Source organism: Felis catus, chromosome B2 (assembly GCF_018350175.1).
Source record: "Felis catus isolate Fca126 chromosome B2, F.catus_Fca126_mat1.0, whole genome shotgun sequence".
Taxonomy (NCBI): domain Eukaryota; kingdom Metazoa; phylum Chordata; class Mammalia; order Carnivora; family Felidae; genus Felis; species Felis catus.
The window spans coordinates 135,566,732-135,581,367 of NC_058372.1; the positions used below are offsets into that span (position 1 = coordinate 135,566,732).

The window sequence follows — 14,636 nt, forward strand, 5'->3', positions numbered from 1 at the left end:
CTGTCGCAGCCCTGCCTCATCCTCAAGATTTCTCCCTACTGCTCCTTTTGTTTCCTTTTGCTTTCTTCTGGCCATCCCTTCAGAGAACATGTTCTAGAAGATTCCATCCTATCCCTCTTTATACTGTGTTCCCTCTCACTGTGATCTTCCCCACTCCCATGCTTTCAGTTGCTAATTAGTGGTGAACAACAGTTACAGTTTCTGTCTGTAGAAATGACTTGGCGAAGTCAGGTGACGGGTTTGGATTTCCGGCTTTACTGCTTGCTGTTTGGCCTTGGGCAAGTTACTGAACCTCTTCGTGCCTCAGTTTCCTTATCGAGGACAAAAATTAACCTAATAAATGTAAACGCACAGAACCTCACATATTTAAATATTTTTTTAACATTTATTTATTTTTGAGAGAGAGAGCACGAGCACGCGTGCGGGGATGGGGCAGAGGGAGGGAGACACAGAATCTGAAGCAGGCTCCAGGCTGTGAGCTGTCAGCACAGAGCCCGACGCGGGGCTCGAACTCACGAACTGTGAGGGCATGACTTGAGCCGAAGTCAGACACTCAACCGACTGCGTCACCAGGCGCCCTTCACAGAACCTCATATGTTAACGACCCCAAGCCCACCCTCCATCTTTATCTGGCTAACGTTTATTCATTCGCCGGGTCTTAGCTTAGGTGTCACTTCTTATATGAAGACTTCCCCGATGCTCCAAACGTAATCAGACCCTCCTGCCTTGTGCTCTCATAACACAGTCTGATTGCCCTGTTTCTCTCATATGTGTTTATCACTTTAATTGTAATTGCCGGTCAGTCTGTCCATATCTTCCATCGGTTGTAAGCCCTGGGAGAGCAGTGATGGAGTCCAACTTGGTCAATCATTGGGTCCCCAGGATCTAGTGGTCTGGCACATAGTAGTACTTAATAAATATTTGCTGAAAGGATGATTGATCGTATCACTGTGGCGGTCTGAGGCAGTTGGGGACGATGATATATCTAAGGCTTTTTTTCTATTTCTTTGTGGTCACATCACTAGGTTTTATAGGTCAGAAAACTCTTCTTGTCGGTTTTGTTGTGGTTGAGAGTCCTGGACGACCCTGACTGCACCATCTAACTCATCGGAGACCATGTCGCAAGCCAACATGACAGTTTTTAAATCTTGTAACAATGGTCAGAGTGTGCTAAGGAACAGTTTTATGGGTCCTTATTTGGGAATGTAACGCACGCCTGTCTTCTTAGTTAACGCCATGATGGTCTTAACTAATGTGTGATGTTTGCTTTTATAGAGTGTGGTGGTCAACGAGGTCCTCCAGAGCACTTGGGGTCTCCTTTGTGTGCTGGGGAGTGTTGGACTCATTCTTTCCCAATGCTTGAGGGGGTGTTGTAGGAGAAGGGATTAAGCTCAGTGTGTCTGACTCCAAGAGATAGGAGCTATAGGAACGCAGACATCTCTTCTTTAGGACAAAAAACTCTCTAACCGTAAAAAGCTATCCGGAAATGAATGGGCTACCCCAGAAGTAATGAGGCTCCCTCTCTGTGTTGCAACATGGTGGGGACAAGCCCTGGGCCCTGAGATCTGGAAGAAGATGGATGAGAGGGTACGATGGGATGCCTTCCAATGCTCAGAGTCTGGCCATGGACCATCGAGTAGGCCTTGTGCCCGCACTGTGCCCCCAGTAAATGGCCCTAGACGAATGAATGCCACATCACCCATTAAGAAGAAACAACATCAGCTTAATTATTTAAACCATTTGATGGATAATTCTATGCCATTTCTTGAAGCTGCTAATGTTATCACTGCCGAATAACTTTTCTTTTTTGGTCTCTTGGTAAAGGTGGGTCTGTTTCTTGGCTTTAGCTTAAACATGGCCTGTGTGATGTGGGTAGACCGTAAAAAGTCCCTGGAAATTGAATTTTTAAGTGAATTTGGGAATGGCATGTTCTCTACCTGTCTGCTCTGATTTGGTTCTAGTACCTTAGGTTGATTTTGTATAGGTCTAGGAAATATTAAATTTTTTTTTTCTCTCTCTCTCTCTCTCTCTCTTTTTCCAAACCAGGATCACACCCACCCCTCTCGGGGAAGGGAAGAGTACAGTTACAGTTGGACTTGTACAGGCTTTGACTGCACACCTCAACATCAACTCCTTTGCGTGTCTCAGACAGCCTTCTCAAGGACCAACTTTTGGCGTGAAAGGTACTTGATTTAACAACCGGTATATTTTGCAGAGCAAAATTGGGGGCAGAGCAAAGTTTTGAAAGAACATTAGCGTTAAAACTTGTCAGAGGGACCGGTACGTCTCATCCCGACGTTTCATCCCAACGCACACCCCACCTGCATGCTCAGCATGCGGTGGTCCTCCCGAGGCGGTCCTCCTGCAGAGGGGGCTGCGGCGGGGGTTTCGGCAGAGCCCCGCAAGAAGCCCATCGCCCTGGCTCCGTGGAGCAGCTGCTGGGCCCTTGCTCAGGACTCCAGCCTGAGCTGGAGCGGGAGCCTTGCACCTGATCAATACCTTCTTATTCGTATTGCTGTTGTATCATCCACCCCTGCCACAGAGAAAGGTCTTTCCAGCCAATTAGACACCCTTTCAGCTGGACCCTCGTTGCCTCATCTCGCGAGAGTTGCTGGGGGGCCTGCAGAGCTCTGGAAACTGACCAGCTGTGGACAGAGCTGTGGTGCAATTTCTGTCTGGCTGTGCTGGGCTGACATCTGGAACCTTCACACTCACACTGATTTATCATGAGGTCATCCTTCAGCTCGCGTTACAATAGCATTTCTTGCTGCAATTACTATTCGTTCTTGGCGCTTTGTGGATTTTAGCGGCATTCTGTTTATCTCACTGTCACAGATGTTAATAACTCCGAACTCATTGAGTACTGATAACTCAGAGAATGTCATACATTCTGTGGTGGAAGGAGCACTAAACCTGTAGCAAGAAGGCTGCGGTTTTCTTCGTGGCTGTGTCTCTTGCTGCTGTGTGACCTTCAGCCAGTCGTAACCTCTCTGGGCCACATCTGTGAAAGTGCTAAAAGTTCTAGAGTACCAGGTTTACGGAGTTGTCATGAGGACCAAATGACATAGCAGATAAAGAACAGGGCACACCATAAGATGATCTGGACACGGAAGGTATCACTATTGTTTTAAGAAAGAGAAGTCTTGGGGCGCCTGGGTGGCGCAGTCGGTTAAGCGTCCGACTTCAGCCAGGTCACGATCTCGCGGTCCGTGAGTTCGAGCCCCGCGTCGGGCTCTGGGCTGACGGCTCGGAGCCTGGAGCCTGTTTCCGATTCTGTGTCTCCCTCTCTCTCTCTGCCCCTCCCCCGTTCATGCTCTGTCTCTCTCTGTCCCAAAAATAAATAAACGTTGAAAAAAAAAAATTAAAAAAAAAAAAAAAGAAAGGGAAGTCTTTTTAATGTAGTGACGTTACTCCCTTGAGGGATAGTCAGCCTGACAAATTTTATATACTGTTCTCTAAAATCTCTTGGCCACATCTTACAATGCATTGGTCTGAGTTCACCAGGTGGATTTTTTTGAGCGTTTTTTTTTGATATTCAAAGCATGTGCAGGTGAAATGGCACAGAGCCACATAGATCTAGTAACAGATGAATAAAATAATCTCATGTTGGCTGTAATGAGATTTGCTGTATTGTTTTTACCTTTTTTTTTTTTTTTTTTTTTTTTTTTAACCAGGAAACTCCAGTCCTTACATTGTATTGTTGGGTGAAGTGGGAACGTTTTCCCCTTTTGTTCTGCTTTAATGGACAGTTGATGTTTTCTTTACTACCTGCTGTCTTCATCTTGGGGGTGCGTGCCTTCCTGCCGGGTTTGGGGAGCTGTGTCCCCGGGGCTCTGTTCATCCTCTGTAGCTATACTTGCTGAATGATTTCAAACGTCTGTTCTGTTCTGATACAACGTCTGTTCTGTTGTTCAGGAGGGGCCGCGGGCGGCGGATATGCCCAGGTCATCCCCATGGAGGAGGTAAGATCTCAGCGAAACACATGTCACGTGTCCGTTTCTCCTTCCTGCAGCCTTTTTTCTGTGCCCCATCAACACAGGCCCACAGTCCTTTATCCTCAGTCCAAAGGCCTAAAGATTCTGAAAACCAAAAACGTTTGCATCACTTACAGTGGCAAAACCTGACGTTGAGTGTTATGGGCTATTTATGTCTATGCCACTTGATGTAAATATTCACATGTTTTGCTGCAAGAAATACTGGTTTTGATTAATGGATACGGACTTAGACCCTGCTTTGGATGTTTCAGTAAAACATGATAGGTATATCGCACTCTTTCTCCATTTCCAAAAATTCTGAATCCCAAACCCACGTGGCTCCATTCTGCATAAGAGGGTGGAGACCTATCCCCATCGATCATCAGTTATCATGCCCAATTCAGGAGGACTTGGACTCCTCACTTGGTCAGAGGGAGACTAGAAAATCAAATAGTTCCAAAGAAAAATGGGCACAGAAGGTCAAAGGTAACCATTCTTATTTCTCCAAGAACCCCTACCCCCGCATAACCACCCCCTCGTCCCCTGAATCTGACCGTGACTGGGTCTCATCACTTCTACTCTCTGCATTGGCCTCTTAGTTCTGGTCCTGAGAAATCTTCTAAAACCCAAGTCTGAGCCAATTGCTTTCCTGTTCAGTGTATTTCAGTTCTTACTCCATCATGCCTGTGTGGTGTGGCATGGCAGGTCCCCGTGTGCTGGTCCTGCCGTCCCTTCCAGCCTTGCTGTCTCACGTCCCCACAGGCTGACCTCCCTCTCACGCACCCCACCAGACTCCCTGCAGACTCTTGATCCCAAGCCTCGAGTGTTCTTCCTTTCCTGTTCTGCCCTCCCTGCCCAGCCTGTCCATCTCTAGGTTCCGTCTCCCCCCTCACATCCCTTCATGCTGTTTCCCTCATCCGGTTCGGTTGGCTGTGCCTGATTTAGAGGGCACGGACCCCAGTGCCCAGCACAGTGCGCAGCACTCACTAGGGGCTCGCTGGGTAATGTTCGTTGATTTCGATGAATGAATTCGGAAGGGTGTTTGGCTATGGAGGCCTGAGGGTCAGAAAAGCTAAAGGGAAAATATGGACACTCTTCAAGTACTGGGGGTGGGCTGAGAGAGAATAGTGTAAGGCATTGCTGGAAAAAATAGCCCCAAGCCTCACATCTGAAGGGGGATGAGTAACATTCACAAGGAAGAACCAGAGCCAAGAGGCCAGGTTGGGGACAGGGTACAAGGAACATGCCCAGGGGAATGGCTCAGAAATTCCTGTGCAAATACTCAAAGGGCATCAGTGTCCTGCTGTCATATGACATCAGCTGCATGGCTCAGACTTGGGGCAAACTTAAGGCATATGATGGTTTCAGCTGCCTTATGATCGTTCAATAGGCCAAAAACAATCAGGCAGTCTGTTCCTTGAATTCGAAGACCTTCCTTATCTCCTTCATCTCTCTATCCCCAGCTCTGAGCACAATGCCCGACCCTCAGACCGTGTTTGTTGACTGAGTGCATGAATAGACAACTCGTACCGACAGAAACTTAAGAAATAATCATGGGAAAATGTTTGAATAAATTCCAGATGGGTTGAAGAATGGAAATTGAAAATACTGAGTCTTGAAGGGCGAGAGGGAGCCAGGGTTGTGCAGAATGGGGGGAGAGTGGGACCTGCTTGGGAGACAGTACGGGGGCGGGGAGGGGTCTTCGGGGAACCGGAGGCCACCAGCGTGTTGTCAGGGGGCCAGTGGGGATAGAGGAAGTGAAATACGGAAATGGGCACGGGGCCAGCTCCTTCAGGCTTTGAATTTCATGGCCTAGATCTTGTTTGAATATCGCGGTCCGCCATTGAGGGGATTTTGACACAGTAATAACATGATGCAAATTGAGTTTGATGAAAATCGCTCTGGACTCTGTGCGGAGAATACACTGCTAGGAGTTCAGAGTGGATGCTAGGAGTGCAGTAAGGAAGCCCAGGGGAAAGGCAGTGGCGTGGGCCAGGGAGGTGGCAGTGAGGATGGGAAAAGCATGGCAATGATGTCAGACATGTTTGCTGAGTTTGCAGAATTAGATGTGGGGCGTGAGAAAAGGGGGGACATCAGGGAGCGTGAGCTGAGCAACTCTTGAGTCATTGATTGAAGCGGATCACGGGGGCAATAATGGCCTTGAGGCTGCAACTGTGGTGGTGAAGGGGGTGATGGTCTGTCTGGGGCCTGGGGACACCCCAGTGGATACCGAACAGGCATCAGGAAGGACAAACATGAGCCAACGGTAACATGGGGAAAGGATTCAATGCAAACATCAGAAAAGAGCTGTTAACGAATCGTTGATTGTTTATTTTCACTAATCAAATTAGTCTACATTAAAACTACTACCATTTTACTTGTCAAATTGACAGCTGGATTTTTTTTTTTTTTAATAGTAACAATACTAAATCTTACCAGTGAGAGATTAAAACACGCTTTTATACATTACTAGGAGGCAGATGTTGGTAACACTTTCCTGGAGGGGAGGTAAAAATACGAAGTGCCTTAGAGGGCGCCTGGGTGGCTCAGTCCGAAAAGCATCCGACTTCGGCTCAGGTTATGATCTCACAGCTTTTTTATTTAAGTTGTTTTACAGACTTAGCTCATTTTAAGGCTGTGTAATTCGTGCAATATTTTATTTGTTCGGAAAGTCCTTGAATACTGCCACGGTTGTTTGAGACAAGTAGAAAGATGTTTTCATTTCTTGTATAGTTCAACCTTCACTTGACCGGGGACATCCACGCCATCACTGCCGCCAATAACCTGCTGGCCGCCGCTATTGACACAAGGATTTTTCACGAAAACACTCAAACAGACAAGGTGAGGAAGTTTTCTCGTTGGCCTTTTTGGGCATCTTGTCCTGGGATTTCTGGATTCTTGAGGAGTTCACGGGAAAACTTTGTGGGGCCGATAAACTGAAATTGCATTAACAATTTTGTGAGTTCTATATATCCTTATTTCTTGGGGAGAGGATCCCTATTTGGGTCAGATTCTCAAATGAGTTTATGACCACTGCCAAGCCGTTGGGTGAATTATGTTAGTTGTAATTTTTTTTTTTTAACGTTTATTTATTTTTGAGACAGAGAGAGACAGAGCATGAATGGGGGAGGGTCAGAGAAAGAGGGAGACAGAATCTGAAACAGGCTCCAAGCTCTGAGCAGTCAGCACAGAGCCTGACGCGGGGCTCGAACTCACGGACCACGAGATCATGACCTGAGCCGAAGTCGGATGCTTAACCGACGGAGCCACCCAGGCGCCCCATGTTAGTTGTAATTTTAAGGCAAATATTCTTTGGATGGGACTTCAGTTTTGAAGGTAATCGGTAGACCAGTTCTCTTCTGTCCAAAGGTCCAATCTCCAGTCTGTACTAAGGGGATTGGAAAGATAGCTTTTTGACTGTAGTGTTACATGCAGCCATTCTAGATGTACTGTGAATGAGATTAGACCCCCTTGTTGGAGTTCAAGTGCATGCAGCTGAGGTAAACACACACCTGACAGTGATAGAGCACTAGGTGCTACTTCCCCATGGGCGTGGACCGTGGATAAACGTGGGACTTTCTGGCATGTTTACAAGGATCCTGACTTCCTCCCAATTAAAGTAACTCCCTTGTGCGTTTTTGAAGCCACGTACAGATAAATATTAATTTGCTGGTTGTAAGGCTGTAGAGATCAAGAAAGACATATTTATGCAACATTTTTGCAATGTGCATGATTTCAGATCTAGTCAGATTTATTGAAATGATAGAAGTTAAGGCTACATTGTTTATATCGGCCAAGAATTTTAATAGGGTCTCTAATCTAAACAATTTGGTTATAAATGTAATGAGCTTTGTCATATCCTGTGAATTATCCAAGTTCCTAGCTGGCCCTTAAACTTTTGTGGGGCTTTATTTTTGTTTTGTGTTTTTAGGCGCTGTATAATCGACTCGTTCCTTTAGTGAATGGTGTTCGAGAGTTTTCAAGCATTCAACTTGCTCGGCTGAAAGTAAGTTTCCAGCTGGTGGCTCTTCAACAAGAAAATGTGCTAGAAACAAATCAGAAAAATTGTCCACGCCAGCAATTTTGAACTTGATTTGGGTTTTCAGACACTCTTTGGGGCGTTAAACTCTAGAGACAGAGCAATATAACAGAGAGAGAATAGAAGGAGAAGCCTGAGACACGGCTACACCAAAGGGCAAGCGGACAGATTAGTTCCCCCTTGAAGGTCTCTGTTCCTTCGGCCGTAAACCGGGAGGACTGCTTTGTAGGTGTGGAGCATCGTAGTCAACTGACAGATCAAATTTCCAAGAGTCCTTCTCTTATATTCTTGGATTTCTAGGAAATAAGTTCTGGCTTCTGTAAATGTATCTCTGTAAGTTTTTGTTGCAGCAAGATGCCACGGTCGTGCGAGTGGAAGTAATCTTAACTCTTATCCGTCTTATCATTTATTTCCTGGTGCTATTTGCTGCTGTCCTGGGAATCCCATGGATTCCCCCTTGCTCTTTTCAGAGACTAAAAGCTAACTTAATGGTATAAGTTACAGGCATTGGTTGGTAATAATCGATTTTAAAAATTCACCCCCTTGGGGTGCCTGGGTGACTCCGTCGGTTAAGCATCCGACTTCGGCTCAGGTCATGATCTCGCAGTGAGTTCAAGCCCCACGTCAGGCTCTGTGCTGACAGCTCCCTTGAGATCACGACCTGAGCTGAAATCTAGAGTTGGACACTTAATTGACTGAGCCACCCAGGTGCCCCTACATTTTGCCTTCTATTCCTTCCAAAATTGATCACGTTGTTTTTCGTCTTCATCATTAGAAACTGGGAATAAATAAGACCGATCCAAGTACGCTGACGGAGGAGGAAATAAGTAAATTCGCCCGTCTCAACATCGAGCCCTCCACCATCACGTGGCAGCGAGGTTCGTGCCGGTTGTGGGGTCGGGGATGAGGTCTGCTCCAGCTGAAGCTCGTAACCCACTTCCACGAGCACATGGTTTCATTTCCTCCCCTTGCCCTCCCAGCTCGTGTTCTGGGATCCCTTTGTTTGTCCCAAGCCCTGTTATTTCCCCATCCTCACCCTCGCCTTCTGTTCAGGAGGAAACGTCATGCTCCTTCATGACTGGCTCTACCCCATCCGCTCCCCCTAACACATGTCCAAGGAAAATTTGCTCGTTTTTCTCCTCCGTGGTAGTACCGGGTGATGATCCCCAAGGTGTCTCAGAAGGGTGAGTTGGTCCGTATTCCCGGTCCTTCTGTGTGTTCTTCTCAGACCTGCCCACTCACTTTCCTCATTTCTTCCCACTTCCAGAACATTTTTATCAGATGCCTGATTGATTGCAAGAGCCTTTTAATAAACGTTCTTGCGTCAACTTCTTTCTCCCAGTTCAGTAGGCTCGTAGTGTAGAGATGTTCTGTCCCTTCCTGACTCAGAAGCCCCCGTGGTGTGTGATAAAATCCTGTGTGGGGTACAATCGCCATCACACCGCTTGGCCTGAAGCACTATCACAGTGTGGCCCCATACGCTTTTGCTCCCTGTCTGCTTTCGAGACAGCCTCTTCCTTCTGCCTGTCCTTGGCCGGCCATCCCCACCCCGTCTCCTTGCCTAGACCCTTCCAGACACAGCCCAGGTCCGTCCCTTCCCAAAGCTTCTCTTCTGGGAATCCATTCGCCCAGTTCATTAACAGTTTAGTGTTTTCCCACAAACCATGAGGTGGAGAGAAAAAGACCAGAAACTGAGTCTTGGCTTCACCATTTATGAGCCGTGCAACCATTAGCACATGACTTCCTCGGTTTTCTTCTCTGTAAAATGGAGTAATAATACCGGCGTCTGCCTTGCGTGGCTCCACTGCAAAATGAGAGTGGTTTGCAAACCCTACAGCACCACCCAAAAGTAATCCATAGGGAATAGTTGTATGATGTAGCTGTCTGTGTCTTTGTCTCCCAAAGTAAAGGAGAGTAACATCGTTTCGGAAATTCAAAAAATGTTTTGTTAATAAAACCAATAACATTATCAAGATTTCGGAGATGTCTAGAAAGAAAGAAACATCTTACCGTGCTAATAATACTATTCAGTTTTTTTGTGCATTTGGATTTTGTGTATAACTCTAACTTAGGTGTGTAGGTTTTAGATCCTACTGTCTTATTTATTTGCGTTTACTTATTTCTTTTGAGAGAGAGAATGTGCATGCATGCGTGCGGTGGGGGTGGGGTAGAGGGGCAGAGAGAGAGGGCGAAAGAGAATCCCAAGTAGTGTCCATGCTGTCAGTATGGAGCCCCACTTGGGGCTCGATCTCATGAATCGTGAGATCATGACCTGGGCCAAAACCGAGAGTCAGACACTTAACCACCTGAGCCACCCAGGTGCCCCCTCTCACCAGCTTCATTTATATCGTAAGTAGCATGTTCCATTCAGTTAGCTCTTTGTTGTAATGGTAATTTTAAATGGACCTAGGATATTCCTTTGTAGATGAACCATAATTTATTATTTAACAGACCAACAGCAGTTTTAATAATGGATATGAATATTATCAACATTTTATTGGGAAGCCTGCTAACTTTTTTTTTAATAATGGGAGTGACGACTTTAAAAAATTATTCCAGATAAATACTAGAATTATATTATTGTTCCTGGCACTAAAGTGAAGAAAATATTATTGATATAGGTAAGCCACTTGGGTTGAAGGAGTTTAGAACGACATTTGCTGAGTAGTTTGACTCTTATTCTCATGAATTAATATAAAAAAAATGGAACTCTTTATCAAATGACTTGAGGACATTTTATATAGCGTTTTGTTTTGTTTTTTTATAAGGCAATATAGGATTTGACCTAGAAACAGCACAACCCTGGTGATGAGCTTAGGTCCTCATATGATTTGAGAACTAGAGAGGGACACTCAGGGACCACATGGGGCTGAACACTCTTTGCAGACTGTATGAACGTCGCGGATTTCATGGCCAGCCCTTCCCTTTGCGCTCAGTGTAAGAAGTGTAAGTGGTAGGTCTTTGATCCTGTGCCTCACATCAGAGGCTTATAGGCCTCATTGCCTGGCACAGGACCGGACCAGAGCCAACAGACTATTCCAGAAACAATTAACATCAACAGAAGAAGCAGTAAGCATCGAGCCACTTTGTGGTTCCTAGAGCAGCGGGAGCCCTTGCCTCTCTGATCATCGTCCCCCGCGCCAACCTCACCTGGGGCCTACAATCTTCCCTTCTCCCTGTCTCGTTGGTTCGTCCATCTCCTGGCCATTAGACCAAGGTCCTGCACGCCTCAGTTATCCTCAGCGAAGCAACATCAGCTTGTTGGTTCCCGACGCTGTCCCAACAGCCTCGCAGGGAATCATGACGGTTGTTCTGCCGGAGGCAAAATAGTGGCCCTGTGCCTTGTACCGCCCAGAACGGGAGCCAACCGTTGGTGGTGCTAGAATTATATTATAAGTAAGTTAGGCACCCTCTGGATGTTCTTCAAGACCTACTACGGTAGTGCTAAAGGGACCCTTCGGACCCACACTCGCTCGTACCCTCCTCTTCTCCCCTGTGCCCTTAAAAGCCCCCGATCCCCCGATCAGAGATTGATGTCTTGTTCATCTTTGCATCCCGGGACGGCACCTGGCACAAAATTGGCCGAGTAAATATTCCTGGAGTGAACAAATGGGTTTCTCATTCCACCTTTAGTTCTATATTATTTAGAGGCCAGGAATCGTCAGGATTCCTTTCTGGTCTCTGTCTTGTGTGTCGGTTTTTAATCTTCACGTTTCTTAACGTGCTGCAGTGCGTGTGGGTGCGCAAATATGTGTTCAGGTCCCTGCTTCGGGTTCGGTTGCTTGTATCCCCAGGAGTGCAGTTGCTGGGTCACAGGGTGGGTCAGCGCTTAACCCTTTCAGAGACTTCATTGGCCGCTTCTGGTGATGCCGGTTTCGGTGTAAAATGTGACCACTTCAGAAATGCTTTTCCTTTACTGGCTGGTCCAAAACTGGCACCCCACCCTCACCAACCCCCTGACACACTCTATCACGTCATCTCTGTTTTCTTCTGAAGGCGCTTATCACCGGCCGGTATTTTCTGGTTTACCCGATCCTTCCCTGTGTCTACCCACCGGGAGGTCAAGCTGTCTCTTGCTCCCCGCTGCTCCCTTGGCCCTCACAATGGCTCCAGACGCACACACGGGGCAGCCAGTCCCTCCTTGTTGATTGAATATGCTGTTTTTTCTTTTTCAGTATTGGACACAAATGACCGATTTCTACGAAAAATGACGATTGGGCAGGCGCCCACAGAGAAGGGGTATTCCCGGCAGGTACGTAGCGTTTCTCCGTGGGACCGGCTCTGTTCTTCCTAGGTTGGTTTACACTGACCCAGAAGCTGGTTCTCTGCTGTTCTCTTCTCGGTCCACCGCCTGCTGTGGCCTGGGGGGTTCTCCTCCTTTCAAGGCGTTGCTTCCTCAGCAGGACCCGGAGAGAATCAGGAGATGGAAAGGCCCCCGGTATTTTCTTACCAGCCTTTTCCTGTGTCATTGTAGTTGTTTGTCATCCCGGGAAGAGCCACTCAGGGTGTCCCTTGAAAATAAATTTTTACATATTTTGCGGCAAATTTGCCAAGTTAAGGCTACATCCGCGTAACAACTGGCGAAAAGCAAATCCCAAACACATGACTCAAGGTTCGGAAACCAAAGGACAAACACCTCGTTATTTGGTTTCATAGCCTGAAGTGTTTCTAAGGACAGTGTCTTACTGCCCAAGTGCAGAAGGTGTTGAAGGTGAATTACGATGTTTGTCTTCATTTTATTAGATCTCCAGTGTGGAGAGGGATGCTTGGGGAACATGAAATCGTTCTGCAATTTCTCAGGCCCAGCAAGCCTTTTTTGTTTTTTGTGTGGGGTTTTGTTTTTTTACGTATAATAAACTTTATATTTTAAGATGGTGTTAGATTTATGACCTTTACATTCTCAGATTTTTATTAGGGAAAAAGTAATCACTTTTACTACAGTATTCAGTTGTCATACTTAATAGTCTTTTGGACCTTTTGAAATATTTTGAATTAAATAGCTAATATGCGGATTGAATCAAGACCGGCTAAGCCCGTGCACCTTCCCCCCACCCTCCACCCCCCAGACTCTTCTGCATCCTGGAACTCACACACATGAGCCGATTTCCAACATGCTGGAAGACCAGAACCAGTGCCATATAATTTCAGGAAGCTTCTGAAAGATAGGAAGACATTCATTCATTCATGTTCATGTATGTATATACACACAAAGCTAGCAAGATTACTCCGACCTCTGACATGAATTACTTCTGTAAAGAGGGTTGGGAATAAAAATATATATTTTTAATAAAGGTATTTTAATAAATACCTTTATATAAATAAATAAATAAATAAATAAATAAATAAATAAATTATATATAAATAAATAAATAAATTAATTAATTAATTAATTAAATAAATAAATAAAAATATATATTTTTAATAAAGGTATTATTATCCAAAGGTATTATTATCCAAAAATATTATCATTTTGGAATGGCTGTGTGATATCGCACCTCGTGGACGTAGTGTAATCAGTTCAGCCAGTTCCCTGTTAATGGCCACGTAGGGTGTTTACGAGGTCGGGCTGTCATAAGCTGTAGGAACATACACACATATTTGTGTGCCTTGTCTGACGACGTCCTTAGGACAGACTCCCAGATCTGTAATTGGAGAGTCAAAGAAGAAGCAGATTTCCCACGATGATACGCATTTCTATCCACGTGACCTTCCGGAAAAGCCGTGTTGATTCACATACTTCCAATATTGCGTATTGTTCTTTGTTTGAATTTGTGAAAAACGATAAAAATCTCTTCATTTAATTTTGAAATACTTTCTTTGCAAAACGGAAGTGAGCATAGGTACTACATTCAGCCGATACAATGAATACGAATAGTATTTAAGTTGGGGTGTCTAGGTGGCTCAGGCAGTTAAGCGTCGCACTTTGGCCCAGGTCATGATCTCACAGTTGGTGAGTTTGAGACCCGCATCAGGCTGTGCCCAGCACAGAGACTGCTTGGGATTCTCTCTCTTCTTTCTCTCTCTCTCGCCCTCCCCTACTTGTGCTTCCACTCTCTCTCTCAAAATAAATAAGCTTTGCTTTTTTTTTTTTTTAACATTTATTTATTTATTTATTTTTCAGACAGAGACAGAGCATGAGCATAAACTTTCTTTTAAAAAAGTATTTATTTTTTATATTTCTTTAAAATTTTTTTCAATGTTTCTTTATTTTTGAGAGAAAGGGAGACAACGAGCCGGGAGGGGGAGAGAAAGAGGGAGACACAGAATCCGAGGCGGGCTCCAGGCTCTGAGCTGTCAGCACAGAGCCCGACACGGGGCTGGAACCCACGAACCATGAGATCGTGACCTGAGCCAAAGTTGGTTGCTTCACTGACTGAGCCACCGACTCGTCTCAAAAAGAGAATATTTAAATTGACCCAATTCCAGTGGCTGAATTTTGAGGAGGAAGGCATGTTCTTTGTTTCTCTTGTAGTTCATTTTTAATGTTCTTCAAGGCGCAAAACTTTGAAATTATAATGATTACAAACGAAGAGCTTATATGTTATAAATTCTACTTATTATTACATAGTTAATATTATAAGAGTATCTCTAGTCTTATGTTTTATAAAGAAAGCCTCAGAATT

At 45.4% G+C, this 14,636-nt stretch overlaps 1 protein-coding gene across 9 annotated transcripts in view; it reads left to right on the forward strand.

Moving 5' to 3' along the window:
- The window catches only part of MTHFD1L (methylenetetrahydrofolate dehydrogenase (NADP+ dependent) 1 like), a 188,845-nt gene that overhangs the window by 48,935 nt on the left and 125,274 nt on the right, over positions 1-14,636 (forward strand). For all 9 annotated transcript variants that reach the window (XM_045058210.1, XM_023254509.2, XM_045058206.1 and 6 more), the window contains 6 exons: positions 2,047-2,183; positions 3,916-3,962; positions 6,708-6,815; positions 7,906-7,980; positions 8,789-8,891; positions 12,189-12,265. In XM_045058210.1, the coding sequence (XP_044914145.1) occupies positions 2,047-2,183; positions 3,916-3,962; positions 6,708-6,815; positions 7,906-7,980; positions 8,789-8,891; positions 12,189-12,265 (547 nt within the window). The remainder of the gene's footprint in view (positions 1-2,046; positions 2,184-3,915; positions 3,963-6,707; positions 6,816-7,905; positions 7,981-8,788; positions 8,892-12,188; positions 12,266-14,636) is intronic.